At 45.3% G+C, this 23,523-nt stretch overlaps 1 protein-coding gene across 3 annotated transcripts in view; it reads left to right on the forward strand.

The window, feature by feature from the left end:
* Window positions 1-23,523, forward strand: part of LOC112136330 (collagen alpha-1(IX) chain) — a 36,544-nt gene that overhangs the window by 3,651 nt on the left and 9,370 nt on the right. The window contains exons 3-24 of one of the 3 annotated variants that reach the window (XM_024257953.2): window positions 1,505-1,576; window positions 2,825-2,954; window positions 5,921-6,317; window positions 6,530-6,610; window positions 16,138-16,155; window positions 17,225-17,314; window positions 17,397-17,432; window positions 19,102-19,173; window positions 19,335-19,379; window positions 19,487-19,522; window positions 19,601-19,624; window positions 19,702-19,755; window positions 20,287-20,358; window positions 20,558-20,596; window positions 20,724-20,780; window positions 22,363-22,416; window positions 22,504-22,557; window positions 22,643-22,696; window positions 22,770-22,823; window positions 22,908-22,961; window positions 23,033-23,086; window positions 23,163-23,216. In XM_024257953.2, coding sequence (XP_024113721.1) covers window positions 1,505-1,576; window positions 2,825-2,954; window positions 5,921-6,317; window positions 6,530-6,610; window positions 16,138-16,155; window positions 17,225-17,314; window positions 17,397-17,432; window positions 19,102-19,173; window positions 19,335-19,379; window positions 19,487-19,522; window positions 19,601-19,624; window positions 19,702-19,755; window positions 20,287-20,358; window positions 20,558-20,596; window positions 20,724-20,780; window positions 22,363-22,416; window positions 22,504-22,557; window positions 22,643-22,696; window positions 22,770-22,823; window positions 22,908-22,961; window positions 23,033-23,086; window positions 23,163-23,216 — 1,601 coding nt within the window. The remainder of the gene's footprint in view (window positions 1-1,504; window positions 1,577-2,824; window positions 2,955-5,920; window positions 6,318-6,529; window positions 6,611-16,137; window positions 16,156-17,224; window positions 17,315-17,396; window positions 17,433-19,101; window positions 19,174-19,334; window positions 19,380-19,486; window positions 19,523-19,600; window positions 19,625-19,701; window positions 19,756-20,286; window positions 20,359-20,557; window positions 20,597-20,723; window positions 20,781-22,362; window positions 22,417-22,503; window positions 22,558-22,642; window positions 22,697-22,769; window positions 22,824-22,907; window positions 22,962-23,032; window positions 23,087-23,162; window positions 23,217-23,523) is intronic. The other 2 variants (XM_024257955.2, XM_024257954.2) reach the window with 2 other exon arrangements.

Below are 23,523 nucleotides of genomic sequence, written 5' to 3' on the forward strand. Positions count from 1 at the left end.
ACTTTCTAGAAAGAACAAATGAGGTTCTTCTGACTTTTTTGTCAGGATTTTACTAAAGTAGATAAAGAAACAAAAACACTTAAAGACCCACTTCAATGAAAATTGTGTTTTGTTGCTTTCCTCCTCTGAGCTGTTATCTGGCTCACAACTGTACGGCTGGATACCACTAATATTCAAATATATATTTTGTTGCCCCACTAATGTTAGGTTGGGGGTGTGAGGGGCTGTAAGCTAGTGAGTGAGAATGTAAAGCAGGGGTCAGCAACCTGCGGCTCCGGAGCCACTTGTGGCTCTCTGGCTTTAAAAAAAATATATATTTTTTTTTTTCTTTTTAAAGGAAGGGTTACTAAATTAGCATTTATTTAAATCAGATTAGTTAAGTTTATACATTTATGACTGAGAAGCACCTTAAAGATAAACTTTGTAAAGGTTTTTAAATCCCTGCTGACTTGAAGAAGTCTTGTTTGGTCTTTGCTTCCTCCAGAATATACTGATTTTAAACACTTGGCAAAAGTCTGATCCTTTATTAGCTTAAAGCACGTATTATTTTATTCTTGCCACTGGGATTATACGGCTTCTTTTATTTTGAAAGGAAGTCATACGAGCTTCTGTCAAACAAAAAATGTCACATGTTGAGAAAATGCTAGTTTATTTTTATATTTGTGTTTTTATTCATGCCACAGAAGAATCACAATTGATATTTATTATTTAAAAAATGAATTATAACGAATGCACAGCAGTATCAAAATAAGATTTTGCAGCTCCTACTAAGTTTTGATCAGTAGAAAAAAAGCCTGAATGTTTTTTTTTTTTTTTACTGTTAAAGGTTCCAGACCCCTGGTGTTAACAAAGGGATGATGGGAAATGTGGACAGGCTTACTTGGCCCCACCCACAACTCAGAGTAATCTTTCAAATGAACTATTGTTGCTCTGCAGAAACTATGTCATAGAAACCGACACCTTTTTGATTTAGGCTAAAAACGCTATATCGGGTAATCCTAATTAAAACAAAACTCTGGAGAAACTGAAAATACATCAACAGATAACCAGAGTACGACTTCAAAAAAGTAATGTGAAGAAATTATTTTGTACATTTATACTAAGTGTTCAGCTGTGGGGCCCCAAAGTATTGTGGGGCCAGGCATTTGCCCACCTTTGCCTAATGGTATGTCTGCCCCTGGTTACTACTGCACAAGAAGGACTGGGAGTCTGTTTGATTCATTTGACCCCTTGTTGCCTAGATTTATGTCCAGCCCTGAAAAAACAAATCTGTTCTGTTGTTGTTTTCAAGTAGATGCTAAACGAAGTAAGTTTGGAGCAGAAGTGGTATGTGATTTGTTAGGGCATCCTCAGCTATGAAAATGCATCCCACTCTGCTAATTCACTCTGACATGAAAGACTTTGCTTTGTGGTTTTCTCCTGAGAACACTAATCGAATTAAAATGACAGGTAGCTTGTTAAATTTGTCTACAGTGAGGAAGTGTGCCTTCTTTCTTGCTTTCAGAACTGGACCTGAATCGACTGGACGGGGACAGCGTCTGCCCGCCAATCCGAAGCGGAGATGACGACCTTCCAGGTAAAAGCCTCTTTGGTCTTCCTGCCAAATTAAAAGCTTTAGCAAAAGATTGGGGTGGGGGGGTCTGAAAGAGAAAGGCATAGTTAAAAAAAAGCTTATTGGAACCTCAAAACACATTAAAGCTGCAAATGAGCCAAATAAAAAGTTCTACTGGAATTTGACGGAAATTCACCCTGAACAAGTCATCGAGTTTGTAATCACACATCTGTCTTCAATCTCTCCCTGGCTTCACCCTTTAACACCAGAGCTCCAGTGATTGCGTTCTTTGATTTACATTTACTTTTCAACCATTAGCACAGTAATTCTAGTAGACTGAAGGAGAAAAGCGTCTCATCAAGCTGCTTTTCCCCTTCACAATCTGCTGGAATTGTCGTGTTAATGGTTGAAAAGTTACAGTATGTCAAAGATTTGGTGTTTAAGCGTCACAGACGCCTCCTCATTTGTTAAAGGGTTAATGGTAACAGTTTTCCTTGTAATGCATAAAGAAACTGATTCATGTAGAAACTGCATGTAAAGTGTCTGTTAGTCTCAGTGAAAGCATTTATTAAATGACATCTACAACCATTTTCTCCTCTATTCACCATTCTGAGTTGTACTGAGATGCATGGACATTTCTTTATGGCCTTTTTCTGACTTGATGTGCAACAAAAAATCCAAACTTCAAAGATAACCTCAAAGAGGAACTCTCCGTGATTTAAAGGGGCCCTACCATGATTTTCTTGAGCCTATCGGAGTGAACTATATTTATAAATAAGATCTAATCTTACCTTTGGGCCACTAAAAAGGAATTATTAATGAAATATTAGTTATAAGGGCTGCACGGTGGCGCAGTGGTTAGCGCTCTTGCCTCACAGCGAGAAGGCCCCGGTTCGACTCCCGGCTGGGACCTTTCTGTGTGGAGTTTGCATGTTCTCCCCGTGCATGCGTGGGTTTTCACCGGGGACTCCGGCTTCCTCCCACCGTCCAAAAACATGCTTCATAGGTTCATTGGTGACTCTAAATTGCCCCTAGGTGTGATTGTGTGAGTGAATGTCTGTGTGATTGAGGCCCTGAGACAGACTGGAGACCTGTCCAGGGTGTACCCCGCCTTCGCCCTTCAGCAGCCGGGTTAGGCTCCGGCACCCCCGCGACCCCGAAAGGGACGAAGCGGTTAAGAAGATGGATGGATATTAGTTATATTTTGTGAGTTTTTCCCATCATCAGGTGTGTCTTTGTTTCTAACATCATGCTGATTTTGTTTCTTCTCAGGATTTGATCTGATCACCCAGTTCCAGCTGGACGTTATTCCCCTGAAAGGTGTGAGGAAGGTGGATGGCTCCACCCCCCTCCAGGTGGCCTATCGCCTCGACAGGGAGGCCAACTTCCAAATTCCAACCGTGTAAGTACAGTAAGAGGCAGGTTAAGAGCCAGCAGAGGTCTGCGGGTGCAGGTGTTATTACAGGAGCAGATGTCCCTGCGAGGCGAGCAGCTTATAATTGTCAGATGAAGAACATGCCTGGACACTTTGTGGCGTCTCACACAGAAACACTTTAGTGTTTGTTCTCGTTTAGCAGTGGCTCCACTGGGGAGGGGTCTTCTTTGTAGCTCCACAAACGTCTGGCCGCTTTCCCCCTCAGCTTTCACGTGATGAAAGATGTCGCTTGTCGAGGAAACCATGAAATATTGCTGCTTCACTGTGAAGATGATAATTAAAGGTCTGCTGTCTCACCAGGATGAAGATCCCCGTCCTCAGGCTGAGAAAACAGATTCAGATTTGCTTTTGTTTTATTATAGCTGTGGCCATTGTTCAAACATTGCCTGAAAAATGAAAATAAATGTGAATAGTGAGGGGTGCATGGTGGAGTAGTGGTTAGCCCTGGTTTAAATCCCAGTTGGGGACTTTCTATGTGGAGTTTGCATGTTCTCCTCATGTGTGTGTAGGGTTTCTCTGGCTTCCTTCCACAGTCCAAAAACATGATTCGGATTGGTTATCAATCCAGATCAGGGGCCTCAAATTCATTTTTCCTTGGAACCACCGAAAGTTAAAGTTAAAAGTTGAAGTCCCATTGGCTGTCATGCACATATAGGTGTGTGAAATGTGTTCTCTGGATTTGACCCATCCCCTGGAGGAGTGGTGAGCTGCAGACACAGCCGCACTCGGGAACCCTTTGGTGGTTTAACCCCCCCAATCCAACCCCTTAAAGGGGCATTGCCATGATTTTCTTAAGCCTTTCGGAGTGAACTATATCCATATGTTTGATCATATATTACCTTTGGAACACTAAGAAACATGTTATGTATGAAATATTAGTTATTTTTCATTATTTTTTTCCAAACCTGGAAGTAAAACGACTCCATTCCTGAGGCTCCACCTGCTGCGTGCGGCTGCCCACCATTTCATGAGATCATCCTATAGCCTTCCTTTCTTCATTTCTCCCATGAAAATAAACATCCAAATTTCTTCAAAGATGGACGCACATGTCATCGCTACATTGGTTCACAACAGAAATACACTTGCCGTTGGCACGACTGTGCCCGACAGCGGGGGTGGGGGGGTGTCTTAAAGGAGCGCCGCATCTGAAGTAACAAACTCCTGTTTGAGCTGGAATTTATTGAAGACAGGACACAGCTGGAAGCTATACGGTATTCTGCATCTAAAATGAAAGTTTTTGCTGATCATCACTAACTGTTCAGAAACTGAGTGTTGTGTTAGACTGGGGAACTAATTAATGTGGTCTGGGAGGAGGTGTCAGGTTTCCTGCCCTTAATGTTTCCCAGCTTCAAGCCTGGTCAATGTCCCGCCCCCAAGAGCCATATTCCCCACCTGATTGGTTGGTTTGCCACTGTGATTTGTTGGTTTTCATCCCTGCACACAAGACTGGAAAAGCGCCATTCATACAAAGCTTGCGGGCCATACCAACATTAAACTTTCATATTAAGCCCGTGGTCCACCAGTTTGCAGGCCCCCCTTGATCTAGATTGTCCCAAGTGTGAATATGAGTGTATGAGTGTGTCCCTGTGTGACTTTGGAGAACTGTCCAGGATGAAGCCCAGCTTTGATGCTCAACAGCAGCTGGAATAGGCTCCAGCAACTAAGCGGGTGCAGAAAATGGATGGATGGAAAAAGGTGAACATCCTTGTTTGTGAGCAGATCTTACATTCACACCTGTTTTCCTGACAGAAGCTCAAGTAGACAGAAAGCTGCTCCTGCTGAGAACTGTAGTGTCTGTAAAACATTCACTGATGATCAGATAACTCAAACTATAAGACTATCTGCAGAAGGAAAACTGACGAAATGTGGATGAATCTGTGCTCCACGTTGGTTTGTCTCCCTGATTTTGGCTAAATGAGACCATCACTTAGACTTAGACTTAGACTTAGACTATGCTTTATTAATCCCTTTGGGATGGTACCCTTGGGGAAATTAAGTCTTTCAGCAGCTTACAGGGTATACATAATAAAAAATAAAAATCTCACAATGTACAATGTACATATACATGATAAAAAAATCTCAATGTACAGTAATAACAATGCTCATTGGATCATTCTGACTTTAAAAAGTCAGAATGATCCAATGATGGTTATTGTTTGTGATGCTAAAGACGTGACGTTTCACCTGGTTGCCCTCTCTGCCCTCAGAATGCGGGTCAGGGACTTTGATGGGGTTGCATAACCAAAGATGTCTTGCGTTTCCTCCCACCATGCGCCTAATGCTTCCTCTGCATGCCAGCTCTCTGTAGAGGCTGTTATATAAGCACCTGGCACCTCGTCCTCATGCCACTCTGGCCTGTTGCGCTACACATAAGCTCAGGCTGTGCTTTGAAGTCTCTTCAGCTTCACCTGCACCCTTAGCTTTCTTCCTGCAGGCCAAAAGAGCCACATGTTTCAAGTTTTGCACCTCTGGCAACGGTAAAGTTAGAGCTCTTCATTTGGTTTATTGGGCTGCAGGAAACTCCCTCTTTTAGTGCCGCACCTTGATTGTTTACAAGGCGGTAAAAGTCCATCAATGAATTCTCTACCTGCTGAGAATCTGGCTTGTGAAAAAGTCATAGAAACCCCCGACTCTAGATGTTGACTAGGAGGAGAATGATTTATGCTTGCAGACAAGCGCTCTCCTGGAAGCTGCAGCTCTGCTTCGATTCAAAAAGACTACAGAGCTTTGAGCTATTTTTATCCACATGATTTGATGACGGTTTAGCTGACAACTGCTCATTTTGTATCATGAATTATGTTTGACATGAAAGCTTTTGTGAGAGGAACTGCTCGGCTGCGTTTCTGAGCGTCTCCTTCAAGTGCCGTTCAATGAAAGGAGGAGAAACGTTTGATTTAGAAGATGAAAACTTACTTTCCTCACCTGTCCCTCAGGCTGAACTTCCCCCGCGGTTTCCCGGACGAGTACTCCTTCATGGCCACTTTCCGCATGATCAAGAACACTGTGAATAAGGTGTGGAACGTCTGGCAAATAGTGGACGAGAATGGAAACAAGCAGGCTGGACTGAGGCTGAACGGGGACCAGCAGGCCCTGGAGTACTTCATGATGGGCGCAGACGGAAACCTGCAGACCGTCACTTTCCCAGGCCTCTCCGTTCTCTTCAACACCAAGTGGCACAAGGTGATGATCGGCGTGGAGCGCAGCCAGGTCACGCTGTACGTGGACTGCCAGCCTGTGGACCAGAAATCCATCAAAGGCAAAGGTCCCATCAATACGGAGGGGGACACGCTGATAGGACGGCTGGATTCGGATCCGGATGCCTCGGTGGTGGTGAGTGAGGTTCAGGTTTTTGTGTGCTGAGCTGCGCAGTAATGCTAAAGTGCTGTTGTCGCAGTAAAGCTGCTCAGCTGGAATGCAGGAAAAGGCTAAAGCTAATCCCTACTGAAAATCAAGCAGCACAACACAAACAGATGCTTCACACTCACAGTGAATGACTCCTCTGTCAGGGACAGCACTTCTAATAAAATAATGTCTTTCTTCAGTTTGAACTTCAGTGGATGTTGATTCACTGCGACCCAAAGAGAGCCCAGAGAGAGAGCTGCAACGAGCTGCCCGCCACCGAGGTACAGTAACACGGTCCACAGTCCATTTTTCTTTCAGGAAACCAGCAGACAGACGGGAAACGGCTTCAATAACATCGGAACCTGGAGTCTCTTCTGGATTCTATGCAGGGTCGATGCATGAATGTTAGCTACACCCTAAACATGAGCGTGTGGTGATAACGTCCTCATAAAAACCTTTTTAAACAGACACGAAGGAAAGTCATCACTTTAAAGGCAGGTCAGAGGTGTGGTCAGAAGAGCCAGCGCCTGTTTTCTGCTCACACTACTCACAACAAGTTAGAGATATTTCTCTTCACAGCAGAGGTTCTTCTATTTGGCTTGAATTTGAAATAAATCCCTAAAAGTTCTGTTTTATAATTGTAATAAATGAGAATCAACACAATTTCCATTAGTTTGGCAATCATTACCTCAAAATTACAAATAACAAAAATATTGATTATGTCAATCGAGGATATTCCCCCATTTGCCACAATGGCAACTTGGTGGTGACGTCTCATGCTCATCACTATGATGTTATTCTGAGCCGTTCCACTCTTCCACTAGAGTTACATGCAGTTCTGCAGGTCGCCTGGGTATCCAATCATAGTCTCTCTGCTTCAGCTGGTCCCACACATGCTCTGTGGGGTTCAGGTCAGAGATCATTGTTGGTTGTACCATATGAGAGACTCACACTCTGCTGAAGTCCAAGTAGTGGAGCATTATAATGAACAGAAAGTTGGGGTATTTTGGTGGAATTGGAGGATTATGATGGTTCTATGATGTCTCTGAGGTAAGAACATACAGTGACTGGGCCATAACCAAGTGGTTCATCTTGTGATGCCTGCCAAGACTGTTGCACCTCCTCCACCAACGTGAACCCTGAAGACCATATTGACCTCGGCGTATCACTCATCTCAGCTTCTCCAGCAACGCTGACGAGCATCAATTCTGTACAAAGTAACCTGGTTGTCATCGGTGAATTGTTCAGATCACATGATATTGTGTCCACTGCAGACATTCATGGCAGTATCTTGGTGTCAGTGGAGTCACCTGTTTTTGAACCCAGTACCCTCATTAGTACCCTCACTAGTACCCTCACCAGTACCCTCACTACTATCCTCACTATTACATTCACCAGTACCTTCACCAGTGCCCTCACTAGTACCCTCACCAGTACCCTCACTACTATCCTCACTATTACCTTCACCAGGACCTTCATTAGTGCCCTCACTAGTACCCTCACCAGTACCCTCACTAGTACCCTCACTAGTATCTTCACTAGTACCCTCACGAATACCCTCACTAGTAACCTCGCCAGTACCCTCACTACTATCCTCACTAGTACCCCACCAGTACCCTCACCAGGACCTTCACTAGTACCCTTACTAGTACCCTCACCAGTACCTCCACTAGTACCCCCACCAGTACCCTCACCAGTACCCTCAACAGTATTTTCACCAGTTCCCTCACTAGTACCCTCACTAATACACTCACCAGTACCCTCACTAGGACCCTAACCACCACCCTAACCAGTACCCTCACCAGTACTCTCACCAGTACCCTCACTAGAGCCCTCACCAGTACTCTCACTAGTATCCTCACTAGTACCCTCACTAGTACCCTCCATAGTATCCTCACCAGTACCCTCACTACTATCCTCATTATTACCTTCACCACTACCTTCACTAGTGCCCTCACTAGTACCCTCACCAGTACCCTCACTAGAACACTAACCACCACCCTCACCAGTACCCTCACCAGTACTCTCACCAGCACCCTATCTAGTACCCTCACCAGTACCCTTAGTAGTACCATAACCAGTATCCTCACTAGTATCCTCACTAGTACCATCACCAGTACCCTCACGAGTACCATCACCAGTACCCTGACTAGTACCCTCACCAGTACCCTCACCAATACCCTCACCGGTACCCTCACTAGTACACTCATCAGTACCCTACCAATACCCTCACTCTTACCCTCACCAGTGCCTTAGTAGTACCCTCACCAGTACCATCACCAGTACCATCACCAAGACTCTCACTAGTAACCTCGCCAGTACCCTCACTACTATCCTCACTAGTACCCCACCAGTACCCTCACCAGTACCCATAAATGGTAAATGGCGTATACTTGTATAGCGCTTTCTACCCTCCTTCGAGGGCCCAAAGCGCTTCACAGTCACAGACCCATTCAGCCATTCACACACACATTCACACACTGGTGGTGGCTCCGCTGCCGAACACTGGCGCCAACCTTCCACCAGAGGCAATTCGGGGTTCAGTGTCTTGCCCAAGGACACTTCGACACATGGGCGGGGAAGGCGGGAGTCGAACCCGCTCACTTCTGATCAGGAAACGACCGCCCTACCACTGCACCAGGGCCGTAAAGTCACCTTGTCTGGTAAAACCACCTGTACCCTCACTAGTACCTTCACCAGTACCCTCACTAGTACCCTCACCAGTATCCTCACTAGTATCCTTACTAGTATCCTTACTAGTACCCTCACCAGTACCCTAACTAGTACGCTCACCAGTACCCTAACCAGTACCCTCACCAGTACTCTCACCAGTACCGCCAGTAGTATCCTCACCAGTACCCTCACCAGTACCCTCACCAGTATCCTCACTAGTACCCTCACCAGTACCCTCACTAGTATCCTCACTAGTATCCTCACTAGTATCCTCACTAGTACCCTCACTAGTACCATCACCAGTACCCTCGCTACTATCCTTACTATTACATTCACCAGTACATTCCCCAGTGCCCTCACTAGTACCCTCACTAGTACCCTCACCAGTACTCTCACTACTATCCTCACTATTACCTTCACCAGTACCTTCATTAGTGCCCTCACTAGTACCCTCACCAGTACCCTCACTAGTACCCTCACTAGTATCTTCACTAGTACCCTCACTAATCCCCTCACTAGTAACCTCGCCAGTACCCTCACTACTATCCTCACTAGTACCCCACCAGTACCCTCACCAGTAACCATACAAGCAAAATCACCTGTACCCTCACAAGTACCTTCACCAGTACCCTCACTAGCACCCTTGCCAGTATCCTCACTAGTACCCTCGCCAGTATCCTCACTAGTACCCCCACCAGTACGCTCACTAGTATCCTCACTAGTATCCTCACTAGTATCCTCACTAGTATCCTCACTAGTACCCTCACTAGTACCATCACCAGTACCCTCGCTGCTATCCTTACTATAACATTCACCAGTACATTCCCCAGTGCCCTCACTAGTACCCTCACTAGTACCCTCACCAGTACTCTCACTACTATCCTTACTATTACCTTCACCAGTACCTTCATTAGTGCCCTCACTAGTACCCTCACCAGTACCCTCACTAGTACCCTCACTGGTATCTTCACTAGTACCCTCACTAATCCTCTCACTAGTAACCTCGCCAGTACCCTCACTACTATCCTCACTAGTACCCCACCAGTACCCTCACCAGTAACCATACAAGTAAAATCACCTGTACCCTCACAAGTACCTTCACCAGTACCCTCACTAGCACCCTTGCCAGTATCCTCACTAGTATCCACACTAGTACCCTCACTAGTACCCTCACCAGTACCCTCACTAGTACCCTCAGCAGTACCCTCACCAGTACCCTCACTACTATCTTCACTATTACCTTTACCAGTGCCCTCACTAGTGCGCTCACCAGTACCCTCAAGAGTACCCTAACCAGTACCCTCACCAATACTCTTACCAGTACTGCCACTAGTACCCTCACCAGTACCCTTACTAGTACCCTCATCAGTACCCTCACTACTATCCTCACTATTACCTTCAGCGATGCCTTCACCAGTACCTTCATTAGTGCCCTCACTAGTACCCTCACTAGTACCCCCATCAGTACCCTCACAATTGCCCTCACCATTACCCTCACTTATACCCTTAGTAGTACCCTCACCAGTATCCTCACTAGTACCCTCACTAGTACCATTACTAGTGCCCTCACTAGTACCATCACCAGTACCCTCACCAGTACCCTCACTAGTGCCATTACCAGTACTCTCACCAGGACTCCCACTAGTACCCTCACCAGTACCCTCACTAGAACCCTCACCAGTACCCTCACTAGTATCTGCACTAGTACCATTACTGGTACCCTCACTAATATCCTAGCCATGACCCTCACTACTATCCTCACTATTACCCTCACCAGGACCTTCACTAGTACCCTCACTAGTACCCTCACCAGTACCTCCACTAGTACCCCCACCAGTACCCTAGACAGTACCCTCAATAGTCTCCTCACTAGTACCCTCACTAATACCCTGACTACTGCCCTCACTAGTACCCTCACTACTATCCTCACTTGTACCCTCACCATTACCCTCACCACTACCCTCACCAGTACCTCACCAGTGCCCCCACTAGATCTCCTACGTGTACCCTCGCTAGTTCCATCACCAGTAATCTCACCAAGACTCTCACTAGTACCCTCACCAGTAGCCTGACTAGAACCCGCACCAGTACCCTACTAGTGTATCCGCACTAGTACCATTACTAGTACCCTCACTAATAACCTAGCCAAGACCCTCACTACTATCCCCACTATTACCATCACCAGGACCTTCACTAGTACCCTCACTAGTACTCTCACCAGTACCTCCACTAGTACCCCCACCAGTACCCTCACCAGTACCTTCACCAGTTCCCTCACTACTACCCTTACCAGTATCCTCACTAGTATCTTTACTAGTACCCTCACTAGTACCTTTAATAGTAACTTAACCAGTATCCACACTAGTACCCTCATTATTACCATCACCAGTACCCTTACTAGTACCCTCACCAATACCCTCACCAATACCTTCACCGATACCCTCACTAGTACCCTCACCGGTACCCTCACTAGTACCTTCTCTCGTACACTCACTATGACCCTCGCTAGTGCCCTCACTAGTACCCTCAGCAGTATTCTCACTAGTACCCTTACTAGTATCCTCACGAGTACCCTCACTAGTACCTTCACTAGTATCCTCACGAGTACCCTCACTAGTACTCTCACCATTATTCTCTCTACTATTCCCACCAGTACCCTAATTGGTACCTTCACTAGTACCCTCACCTGTATCCTCACATGTACCATCACCAGTACCCTCACTAGTACCCTCAGTAGTACCCTCTCCAGTACCCTCACTAGTACCCTCACCAGGACCCTCAGTACTATCCTTACTATTACCCTCACCAGGACCTTCACTAGTACCCCCATCAGTACCCTCAACAGTACCCTCAATAGTCTCCTCACTAGTACCCTCACTAATACCCTGACTAGTGCCCTCACTAGTACCCTCACTACTATCCTAAATAGTACCCTCACCATTGCTCTCACCACTACCCTCACCAGTGCCCCCACCAGATCCCTTACTTGTACCCTCGCTAGTTCCATCACCAGTACTCTCACCAACACTCACACTAGTACCCTCACCAGTAGCCTTACTAGAACCCGCACCAGTATCCTCACTAGTATCCGCACTAGTATCATTACTAGTATCTCACTAGTACCCTCACCAGTATCCTCACTAGTATCCTTGCTAGTACCCTCACTAGTACCCTCACCAGTACCCTCACTAGTACCTTTAGTAGTACCCTAACCAGTATCCACACTAGTAATTTCACTATTACCATCACCAGTATCCATACTAGTACCCTCACCATTACCTTAACCAATACCTCACCGATACCCTCACTAGTACCCTCACTGGTACCCTCACTAGTACCCTCTCTCGTACCCTCACTATTACCCTCGCTAGCGCCCTCACTAGTACCCTCAGCAGTATTCTCACTAGTACCCTCACTAGTATCCTCAGGAGTACCCTCACTATTACCCTCACTAGTATCCTCACGAGTACCCTCACTAGTACCCTCACTAGTACTCTCACCAGTATTCTCTCTACTATTCCACCAGTACCCTAATTGATACCCTTACCAGTACCCTCACCGGTACCCTTATTAGTACCCTCACTAGTACCCTTACTACTACCCTGACTAGTGCCCTCACTAGTACCCTCACTACTATCCTTACTTGTACCCTCACCATTACCCTCACCAGTACCTCACCAGTGCCCCCACTAGATCTCCTACGTGTACCCTCGCTAGTTCCATCACCAGTACTCTCACCAAGACTCCCACTAGTGCCCTCACCAGTAGCCTGACTAGAACCCGCACCAGTACACTCACTAGTATCCGCACTAGTACCATTTCTAGTACCCTCACTAATAACCTAGCCAGGACCCTCACTACTATCCCCACTATTACCATCACCAGGACCTTCACTAGTACCCTCACTAGTACTCTTACCAGTACCTCCACTAGTACCCCCACCAGTACCCTCACCAGTACCTTCACCAGTTCCCTCACTAGTACCCTCACTAGTACCTTCACCAGTACCCTCACTAGTACTCTCACCAGTATCCTCACTAGTATCCTTACTAGTACCCTCACTAGTACCCTCAACAGCACCCTCACTAGTACCTTTAGTAGTAACTTAACCAGTATCCACACTAGTACCCTCACTAGTACCATCACCAGTACCCTCACCAATACCCTCACCGATACCCTCACTAGTACCCTCACCAGTACCTCCACTAGTACCCCCACCAGTACCCTCGACAGTACCCTCAATAGTCTCCTCACTAGTAGCCTCACTAATACCCTGACTAGTGCCCTCACTAGAACCCTCACTACTATCCTCACTTGTACCCTCACCATTACCCTCACCAATGCCCCCACTAGATCTCCTACGTGTACCCTCGCTAGTTCCATCACCAGTAATCTCACCAAGGCTCTCACTAGTACCCTCACCAGTAGCCTGACTAGAACCCACACCAGTACCCTCACTAGTATCCGCACTAGTACCATTACAAGTACCCTCACTAATAACCTAGCCAGGACCCTCACTACTATCCCCACTATTACCATCACCAGGACCTTCACTAGTACCCTCACTAGTACTCTCACCAGTACCTCCACTAGTACCCCCACCAGTACCCTCACCAGTACCTTCACCAGTTTCCTCACTAGTACCCTCACTAGTACCTTCACCAGTACCCTCACTAGTACCCTCACCAGTATCCCCACTAGTATCCACACTAGTACCCTCACTAGTACCATCACCAGTACCCTCACCAATACCCTCACCGATACCCTCACTAGAACCCTCTCTCGTACACTGACTATTGCCCTCGCTAGCTCCCTCACTAGTACCCTCAGCAGTATTCTCACTAGTACCCTCACTAGTATCCTCACGAGTACCCTCACTAGTACCCTCACTAGTATCCTCACGAGTACCCTCACTAGTACCCTCACTAGTACTCTCACGAGTATTCTCTCTACTATTCCCACCAGTACCCTAATTGGTACCCTCACTAGTACCCTCACCAGCACCCTTATTAGTACCCTCACTAGTACCCTTACTTGTACCTTCACTACTACCATCTCCAGTACTCTCACCAGGACTCTCACTAGTACCCTTACCCGTACCCTCACTAGAACCCCCACCAGTACCCTCCTTAGTATCCGCACTAGTACCATTGCTTGTACCCTCACTAACACCCTAGCCAGGACCCTCACTATTACCCTCACCAGGACCTTCACTAGTACCCTCACTAGTACCCTCACCAGTTCCTCCACTAGTACCCTCACCGGTACCCTTAACAGTATCTTCAACAGTTCCCTCACTAGTACCCTCACCAGTCTCCTCACTAGTACCCCCACTAGTACCTTCACTAGTACACCTCAATAGTACCATCATCAGTTCCCTCACCAGTACCCTCACTAGTAACCCTACTAGTATCCTCACTGGTACCCTCACCAGTACCCTCATGAGTACCCTCACCAGTGCACTCACTAGTACCCTTACTAGTACCCCCACTAGTTCCCCACTATTACCCTCACTAGTACCCTCAGTAGTATCATCACCAGTACTCTCACTAGTACCCTCACCAGTACCGTCACCAGTACCCTCACTAGTACCATCACCAGTTCCCTCACCAGTACCCTCATTTGTACCCTCACTAGTACCCTTGCTAGTACTCTAACTAGTACCCTCACCAGTACCCTCAATAGTCTCCTCACTAGTACCCTCCTCATACCCTGACTAGTGCCCTCACTAGTACCCTCACTACTATCCTCACTAGTACACTCACCAGTACCATAACTAGTACCTTTACTAGTACTCTCACCATTCCCCTTACTAGTACCCTTACTATTCCCCCTTACCAGTACCCTAACTAGTACCCTCACTAGTATCCTCACTAATTCTCTCACTACTACCCTCACTAGTACCATCACTAGTACCCTTACTAGTACCCTCACCAGTACCCTCTCTAGTACTCTAACTGGTACCCTCACTAGTACCCTCATTAGTTCCCCTTACCAATACCATCAATAATACCCTCACCAGTACACTCTCTAGTACCCTCACCAGAACCCTCACTCGTACCCTCACCACTACCCTAACCCATACAGTCACTAGTACCCTCACCAGTACCCTCACTAGTACCCTCATTATTACCCTCACCAGTACCGTCACTAGTACCCTCACGAGTACCGTCACCTGTACCCTTATTAGTACCCTCACCAGTATCCTCACCAGTACCCTCACCAGTATCTTTACTAGTACCTTCACTAGTACTCTCACCAGTACCCTCGCCAGTACCCTCACCAGTACCCTCACATCTGGTAAACGAGCCTGCAGTTTTGAGGTATTCGAAAATGGGTCCATCACAACATTACTATTACCTCCCTATACTGAAAATCTTTTAATTCAAGCAATATCCGTATCTTATTGTGGGTAGTGTAAATTGGTTTATTCAGACAACTGAAGGTTGTTTGTGGGACAAAACAAAAATCAATCTCAGGTTTCTTAGCTGATTCCTAGTTTTTGGATGAACTGCTGGTTCAGTTCTCTGCAGATTTTCTCTTCAGGAATCATAAGTGATGACATACGCTGGCAAACACCAAACTTAATTTTAGTGCAAAGATGTTTTTTTTTTATTAAACAAAGAACACAGTTTGTGAATTCAAGGAATGTGAAAATTTTTGGTTTCTATTTGAGGGGAACCTTGATGAAATGAAAAACAGGCCCCTGCAGGGCGACACTAAATGTTCAACATTCATGATTAAATACTGTCTTTCTCTGCACCTGCAGCACAATTAATGAGATCTCTGCATCCTAGTCGTAGGCTGCAAATAAAAAGCTCGCTCTGCTGACACTCAGCTCCGCGCTGCTGTACAGTCATTTAGCTTTAGCATCCATATCTTTTCATGTGTTCAGATGCATCCAGAGGTAATTGCCTCTCACCGTAGATGAAGATCTTTCCCGGCCTGGTGAGCTCTACGAGCTCTCAGGCTGATGCGAGGATGTGGAGTTCTTCAGATGGGAGCTCATATTTCAATGACAGCATGTCATTACTCACGTCTATGATTATGAACAATGTGCTTCAGCTGACACTTTTGGTGATGGGGGTGCTCCTTTAACTAACTCTCCTTTTCTCTGATTTTCTTGCTTCTGCAGATGTTTGCCAATGCTGAGGTATTTATTCCTCTTCTCTACCTTCATTTTTGCCTTTGTTTTAAACCAGGTGCTCAGTCACCTGAACGCTTCTTAATGGTGGGGGTTTTGTTCCCTTTTCTAGGAATTACTTGTATTGTTTGGTATAGAAAAGAGTCACTGTTGTTTCAATAGTGAACTACCCCCCACCTCTCCCTTAAATGATTCAAATCATCAAATCAGTTTTAATATCAGACAAAAACAATCATGAATTTTATTTGAGGAACTTTGAAAGTCATCATCAAAATGGAGAAAAACCTTCCAGGACCAAATGAGAAGGTCACCTGTCATTAAAGCAGCAGAAGAAGATGGAACAAAGTTCAGGCCTGAGTTCATGATTCTGCAGTCAGAAAGAGACTTAGGTACCAAATGGATCCATGGGAGTGTTCAAGGAGAAACATCTGGATTATCCTTCAATTTTTGGACAAATATTAGACAGATGAGACTAACGTTCAAAGAAACACTGCCAGGCATTGTGGTGGAAGTGTGAGGGTGTTAGCTTGTCTTGCAGCCTCAGAATCTGGATCGACCAAAGAATCATGAGCTCCAACTCAAAAGCATGAATATGCATGGTGAAAACTGCAGTTTTCAAGGACTCCCGGTTACATTTGCATTGTATTAGTTTGATGATTTGAGTCATTTTGGGTCAAAAATGCAGGATAACAATATTAACTGTAGAAGGTAGCAAATACTTTTTTACTGCACTGTAATGGTTTGCATGTGTGGTCTGGGCTGTAAATGAACTAGCGTGATGTCACATGCTGCTGCTTTGATTGACATCTTTCATAATCAAAATCCAAATGAAGAAAGTTACTCTGTGACTGTTTTGATGAGGATGAAAACTACTTCACAGAACAATCACTTGTTCTGATTTTAGAATTTAATTACTAATATTTAGTGTTTGAAATTCACCAAACAGCAAATTTGTTGAAAGTTTAATTGCCAGATTCACGCTCTACAAATAAAGCACAGAGGAGAAATTTTTACATTTAAAGTCATCCTAACTTCCTAAGGATCCATCCCACTTTCTCATTGTTTCTTTCGCTCCCAGCCAGACAAGTCAGTCCCAGGTCCCCCAGGAAGCCCGGGTCCAGAAGGCCCGAGGGGGTCCCCAGGAGAAAACGGCAGGGACGGAAGAGATGTAAGGATGTCCTCCAGAACAAGCACGTCTCTGCATTTCTTGACTTTCATGGGTTTTTAACTGTTTGGGGTTTTCCCCTCAGGGTCTTCCCGGCTCTCCTGGTAGTCCCGGGGCTCCGGTAAGTACGTCTTTGGCAGGGATTTTTCTGTCCCACACTTCTACATCACATATTGTCAGTGCAGTTCCATAATAATTTTGACATGGAATTAGGAGTCAGCACTTTAGGAGAAAACAGAGTCCAACATTAAAAAGTGGACAAGCTAGATGTCAACTGAAGTCAGATACTTTGTAAAGAATCTCTCAGGAAGCTCTATAAAGACTAGAACAGAGGCATATTCAAAACCAGTCTAGTAACATTGGATTTGTGCAGCTGGCCGCAACAGAAGACACAATTACGCCATAGAAACTGGGAACAACAGTCATGTGACACACCAGAGTGTGTCTATACATGGCTCTGCTATACTGCCCTCTGCTGATGTTTGATTCAGATGGAAGGAGAACACGAGAGAGAAAGAGAACCCATTACTTTTACTTCAAAGATCATTTAAGTTTTATGACTATCTGCGGAGGTCCTTCTGGGCCCGCCAAAGCTTCAAAGCTGACCACAAAAACTTTTACATAATGCTGAGAAAAATAATACATTCATAAGAGCATCTTTGGTGGATTATGGTTAGGTTAGGGTTTGGTTGAATTGATAATATTTTTAGCTAAACTTATCTAAGTTTAATGGTACCTCAACACATATGATCATAACTGACAGGAGGTCGCTCAACGTTTTAACTGCTATTCCTGAAATGATCTCTGAAGTTTTCTTTTGATCCAAAAATTTGATGAACTTTGTCCATGAAACTATCATGAACTTAAATCTGCAGAAACATTTGACAAAACCTGAACTTGTCCATGTGTCTTCTTGATGCACAAACCTAACAAAAGCAGTTTGAACTGTTTAGATATACTGTTAGGTGTGAATGTGAGAGTGAATGTGTGTGTGATTGAGGCCCTGCGACAGACTGGCGACCTGTCCAGGGTGAACCCCGCCTTCGCCCTTCAGTAGCCGGAATAGCCTCCGGCACCCCCGCGACCCCGAAAGGGAAGGAGCGGCCAAGATGATGGATGGATGGATGTATAGTATTTGTGAGATGTCCATTAAAAATAATCTAAGATACATTTTGTAATGGGTTAAAGTGAATTTTAAACCAAGAAGTGTTTTGTTTTTGAAACTTGACTGGACAGACAAATACCAAAAAAAGATAGATATCTAATTTCCCATCATCCTCTCTGGAGGAAAAGACCCTGGACACGCTGGAGGGCCTCGGGGCGCCTTGAGGTTCCTCCAGTGGAGGCAGGGGTCCTGCCCCTGGGACATGCCTCCAGTCAAGCAGAAGATGGATGGATGGATGAATATCTTTAAATATTTTGCTGTTTGTAACTAATTTCATTCTATAGTAGCTGAACTGGTCCCCAACCCTATCAGGGTTCATGATAATAACATCTTTTGTTCCTCGTTATCAAAGCTCTGATGTGAGCATGTTTTCTGCATGTAGAAAACAGCACCATCTGAGTGGATCTGTTCTAAATGTTGATGTTTTGTGGTGCCTGCACCTCCACCGGGTTGCGTCAGCTCCCTCTCCACAAGCTTGTCTTGTGGTTGATCTACCAAACACAGAGCGGCTCACCTATCATTGATTAAATGTTGGCTAAATGCACCTCAGTGTATCTTAGCAACAATGTAGAGAGATTCAGGATGAAGATATGGTTGTTTTATTCCTGTTGCTTCTGTTTCTCAGGGCAGCAAAGGGGAGAAGGGAGAGATCGGTCTTCCGGGACAGAGAGGCCTTCCTGGTCTGCCAGGACCTGTAGTAAGAAACTTCACTCACTTTATGAGTGCAATGATATGGAGAGAATGTTTTAGCAGGTTCTTTAGACTCAAGCTCACAAGGATGTGAGGTTTGTCAGTGTGTGAAGAGTAGGAGGCTGTTGGGACAGAAGTGCGAACAAAGCTGCATCTGTTTGTCTGCAGGGTTCTCCTGGACCCATGGGTCCCAGAGGACCAGTAGGAGAGAGAGTGAGTCCAGATTAATTCTCCTCCAGAACTTTCTGCTGCTTGGTTCTTTCTTTTTTTGTCACACCTGACTGAATGACCTGAGAGATTTTTTTAATCTGTGGTTGCAGGGACTTCCTGGTTTTCCTGGCCCTTCTGGTCCTCCTGTAAGTGGAAATCCATGAGTAACAGATGTGTAGAAAAGTTATCATTGACATGAACCCTTGGTGTCTCTTCTGTCACAGGGGCCAACAAGCGAGGGACCTCCGGTATGTGTGCTGCAGTCTCTGATCAGTCCGCAGACACATTGTCTTTAATGAAAACGGCTTACTCTTTTGGTGAACAGGGCCCCCCCGGTAAGCCAGGAACCCCAGGAGACGAAGGAAACATTGGACCGGAGGTAAGAATATTTTCTTGAAATGCATTCGTTTCTAACAGGAGCAAACTGAAACTGGACATTCAGAAGTTCTTGATTGAACAATAGCATATCTGTTCCTAAAGAACCCGGTTTAACTACAAAATAGTGAATGAACCTGCCGTAATATTTACTTCATAATCTTCTACCAACTCTATGTAAGTTTACTGGAGCCTAAAGATTTGAATAAATCTAACAGATGCCAAAACATAGCCATATTCTTCTGCTTGATCTCCAAATTTACCTGAAAATATTCTTCTGGCGCCTTTTTCGACCATTCGACCGTCTGAAGGACTAAAGCTGTCTAAATGTTCCAAAACCTAACCAGAAGTTTTTAAGCCCCAGTGAAAAGATTATTTCTTGTTCTTCAACCTCCCAACTAAAGTCTGAATCTGAATCTGCAGGACAAACTACTTTACAGCTTAAACAAAATCTTCAGAACCTTCTCCATCAGAATTGTTCAAATTACTGCATATTTACTGATGTTATTTTTCCTTTAATGTCATGAAACTGCAGGGTGCACCTGGACCTAGAGGGACTCCTGGCATTGCAGGGCCTCCTGGCCCCCCTGGGCCTCCAGGGCCCGTGGTAAGAAACCCCATTGACCTAACACTAACCTGTTTTCTCTGTAAAAAGGAAATGTTCCTCCCTAAACTCAGCTTTTGTGTTGAATCTGGAGCGTGGGGTGATGGTGCTTTCCATGTTTCACATCTCACTTTGTATCGGGTGTTGGGGTGTGCTTTGGGGACATCTGAAAGGTGTTTTCTGTCACTCTGTTGTCTTTTAGGGACCTCCTGGTGTCAACGTTGAGGGAAGTGGGGAAGCTGTGAGTGTTTTGGTGTTCTTTAGGCTTCCTGATGCATGGCATGTGGGCTGCAGGTCTTAACATAACTGTGATGAAGATGACGAGGCTGTGCAGTAGCTACATGTGCTGAGACTCTGTGTGTTTCTAGTGTCCTGCTTCCTGTCCTGCCGGACCTCAGGGTTTACCTGGACTGCCAGGGATGAAGGTGAGGAGTGCAACAAACCAGACACATACATTAAGGCCTGAGCCTCTGCACGGTCAAAATTAGAAGACTTGTGAGGATTATACAAATACCAGAAACATCCTACATGTTTTCCAACCAACCTGCCATTGAAGCTCTTTATTGGCTAAACTCACCTGACCAGGTAATCAATAGCAGGTAAGGAACAGATTTCAGGAAAACCAGTGGACCCTAGACAATTAACTTTATTGATTCCAAGGGAAAGTGGTAGTAGAGCGACACATCCAAAGACAAGTTGACCAGAGGTGGGCAGCAGCCGCTCAGATCAGGCAGTGCTAATCGCCCAGAAAAGACCCATGAGAAAGTTCAGGATGATGTAAAAAATCAAGCATCCTTAACCTGTGTCATAGTACAAACGGCATAGATTTTAGTTTAAAAAATACATAGACATTTAAGAAATATTGATTCACAAAGACGAGAGATCCACACACACAGCGCCCACTTGACAGGCTGGGCCCTTTTAGCAGCCATGCGTTATTGCAGAGTGCATCACGGCACAGTCTGAGGGAGCAAGAAGAGTTCACCAAGGGGTTGAAAACTAGGGAAAAGGTTGTGGAGAGGGGAGGAGTGAGGGTTTCCATGACAACCAGCTGTGTTTATCGCACTTTCCTCGGAATTGTTTTGGTACAGCCGAAGGAGTGTGTCCCTGGCCTAGGAACATCTGATTAGAGATGATTGTCTAGGCGCAAACAGACCCTGTTTCTGTCTGCCTGCTGAAATCCAAAGTTACTGCTTTGTGGCAAAATAGTCTCTAATCCAGGTCAAATTTCATGGTTTCCTCCAAGTGGAACTGTAACCCCCTCCATACTGGTTTCAATCTTCCCAAAGGAGACTTCGATATGATACACGCTGGCAAGGGGCCCATCCAACTTCTGCTCTTAGTGTCCCATCGCAAAACACTCCCAGCTCGCCTTTCCTGTAAGCCACTTCGCCAGATTCCAGAACTTCCAGATTCCTCCAGCTCCAATCAGCAGAAAGCAGATCAATAATCCAATGACCTAAACATCTTTGACATCCTCCAGAGAGAGATGCAACAGACAATGTACCACTTGCCCCATGGGTCATTCACATATCCAGCTGTGGACGTTCCTCCTGGACAAGTAGGGTCCACTCTCCCACTCATCATGGTGGTGAAGATTTTGTTGATCACATTTGCACTCCAGCTAAACAGATCCATATTACTCAGAAGTGAGAAAAAAGAGAGTGGTCACAGAGAGGAGACAAACTACCTCGGTTCAAAGATAGATAAGGGAGCTCAGGGGGAAGCGTCCTCTTTTGGTGAGTGCCGTAAGAAGAAACCAGCAGGAAGCTGGTCCTTCAGGTTTGGATTTGGACACCTCTGATTTAGATCTACTGTCAGTTTGATATAATAAACTTCTGTTGAGCTTCTTCTTCAGTATGGGGAGCTTCTAACAACACCAACATTTTCCAAATGAAAAGTTTCTTTGTGTCTAAAGCTTAAAAAAAGATCATGGAAACTAAATAAAGCACATTGTCAGTCTTGTGTCTTTTGTTGTGATTCAGTTTTTACTGTACCTGTTTTTAGGGACACAAAGGTTTAGCTGGTGATCCTGGGAAAGATGGAGAACCAGGAGAGAAGGTATGAGACTGAAGAGCAAAGTCTGAGTGGCTGTTCCTTAACATAGGTGAGATTTTTTCCATAATGTAATTCCTGTTTGTTGTACAGGGCGATGCTGGAGAACCAGGTCTTCAGGGGGCACCGGGCCGCATGGGAGATGATGTAGGAGGAGTTTATTGATGTCTATGTGATTCATATGTAGAAATGACCCATGTATCAAAATAAGTTTATAAACTTGTCATTTTAGGGACAAAGAGGACCTATTGGGTTCCCTGGAACTCCTGGAGAGAAAGGAGACAGAGTAAGTGTTGCTCTGAGGACAGGGATTTATCAAAGGAAATTTATTTTAAAAACTGAACTCCTATCCTTTGTAGGGTCCTCCTGGGTACAACGGCATCCCTGGACCCACAGGCCCACCTGGGGCTCCTGTAAGCAGGCTTTCATGAACCAGTTCTGCATCTTTCTTTAATTAGTCTTTGTCATTGAGGTCATGGTCACTATTGCTTTCCCAGGGACTGGAGGGAATTCGAGGGCGCCAAGGATTGCCAGGTCCCAAAGGAGATGATGTGAGTCTCGTGAGCTGTTTGGGAAAGCCCAAAAGAGATTGGAGAGAAGATAATTATTTGATCTTGATTAGGGAGCTGTAGGAGCTAATGGAGAGCCAGGCGCTTCAGGAGAAAAAGGAGAAGTGGTGGGTAATGGTCGATGAAAAAACGCAGTAATGGTTTGAACAGGTCGTAGTCTAACTGTTCTATGCGGTCTTACAGGGGGAGCCTGGAAAAGACGGCTTGGATGGACTTCCTGGAGCCATTGGTCCCAAGGTTACTCTTGAAATTAATTTAAAGTTTCCATGTACTGAAGAAGATAAAATGTTACAACTGTGAAAGCAGTTAATGTGGACAAAGAATGTGTTATGGATATCCTGCAGTTTTCCATGGTCACTTGAAAACTTGGGTGTTTAATCATATCTAAGTCATTTAGATTACTAATGACTTGAAACTAAGCCATAAATATTCGTATGATTATTAAATAATGATCTATTTCTTGTCCACCAAATCTGATTAAAACTCTACTGAAGCATTTGAGGACTCTCCCGCCAAATCAGACTGAAAAGATTGGTGTCTCTTA

This window comes from Oryzias melastigma, linkage group LG11 (genome assembly GCF_002922805.2).
Source record: "Oryzias melastigma strain HK-1 linkage group LG11, ASM292280v2, whole genome shotgun sequence".
Taxonomy (NCBI): Eukaryota; Metazoa; Chordata; class Actinopteri; order Beloniformes; family Adrianichthyidae; genus Oryzias; species Oryzias melastigma.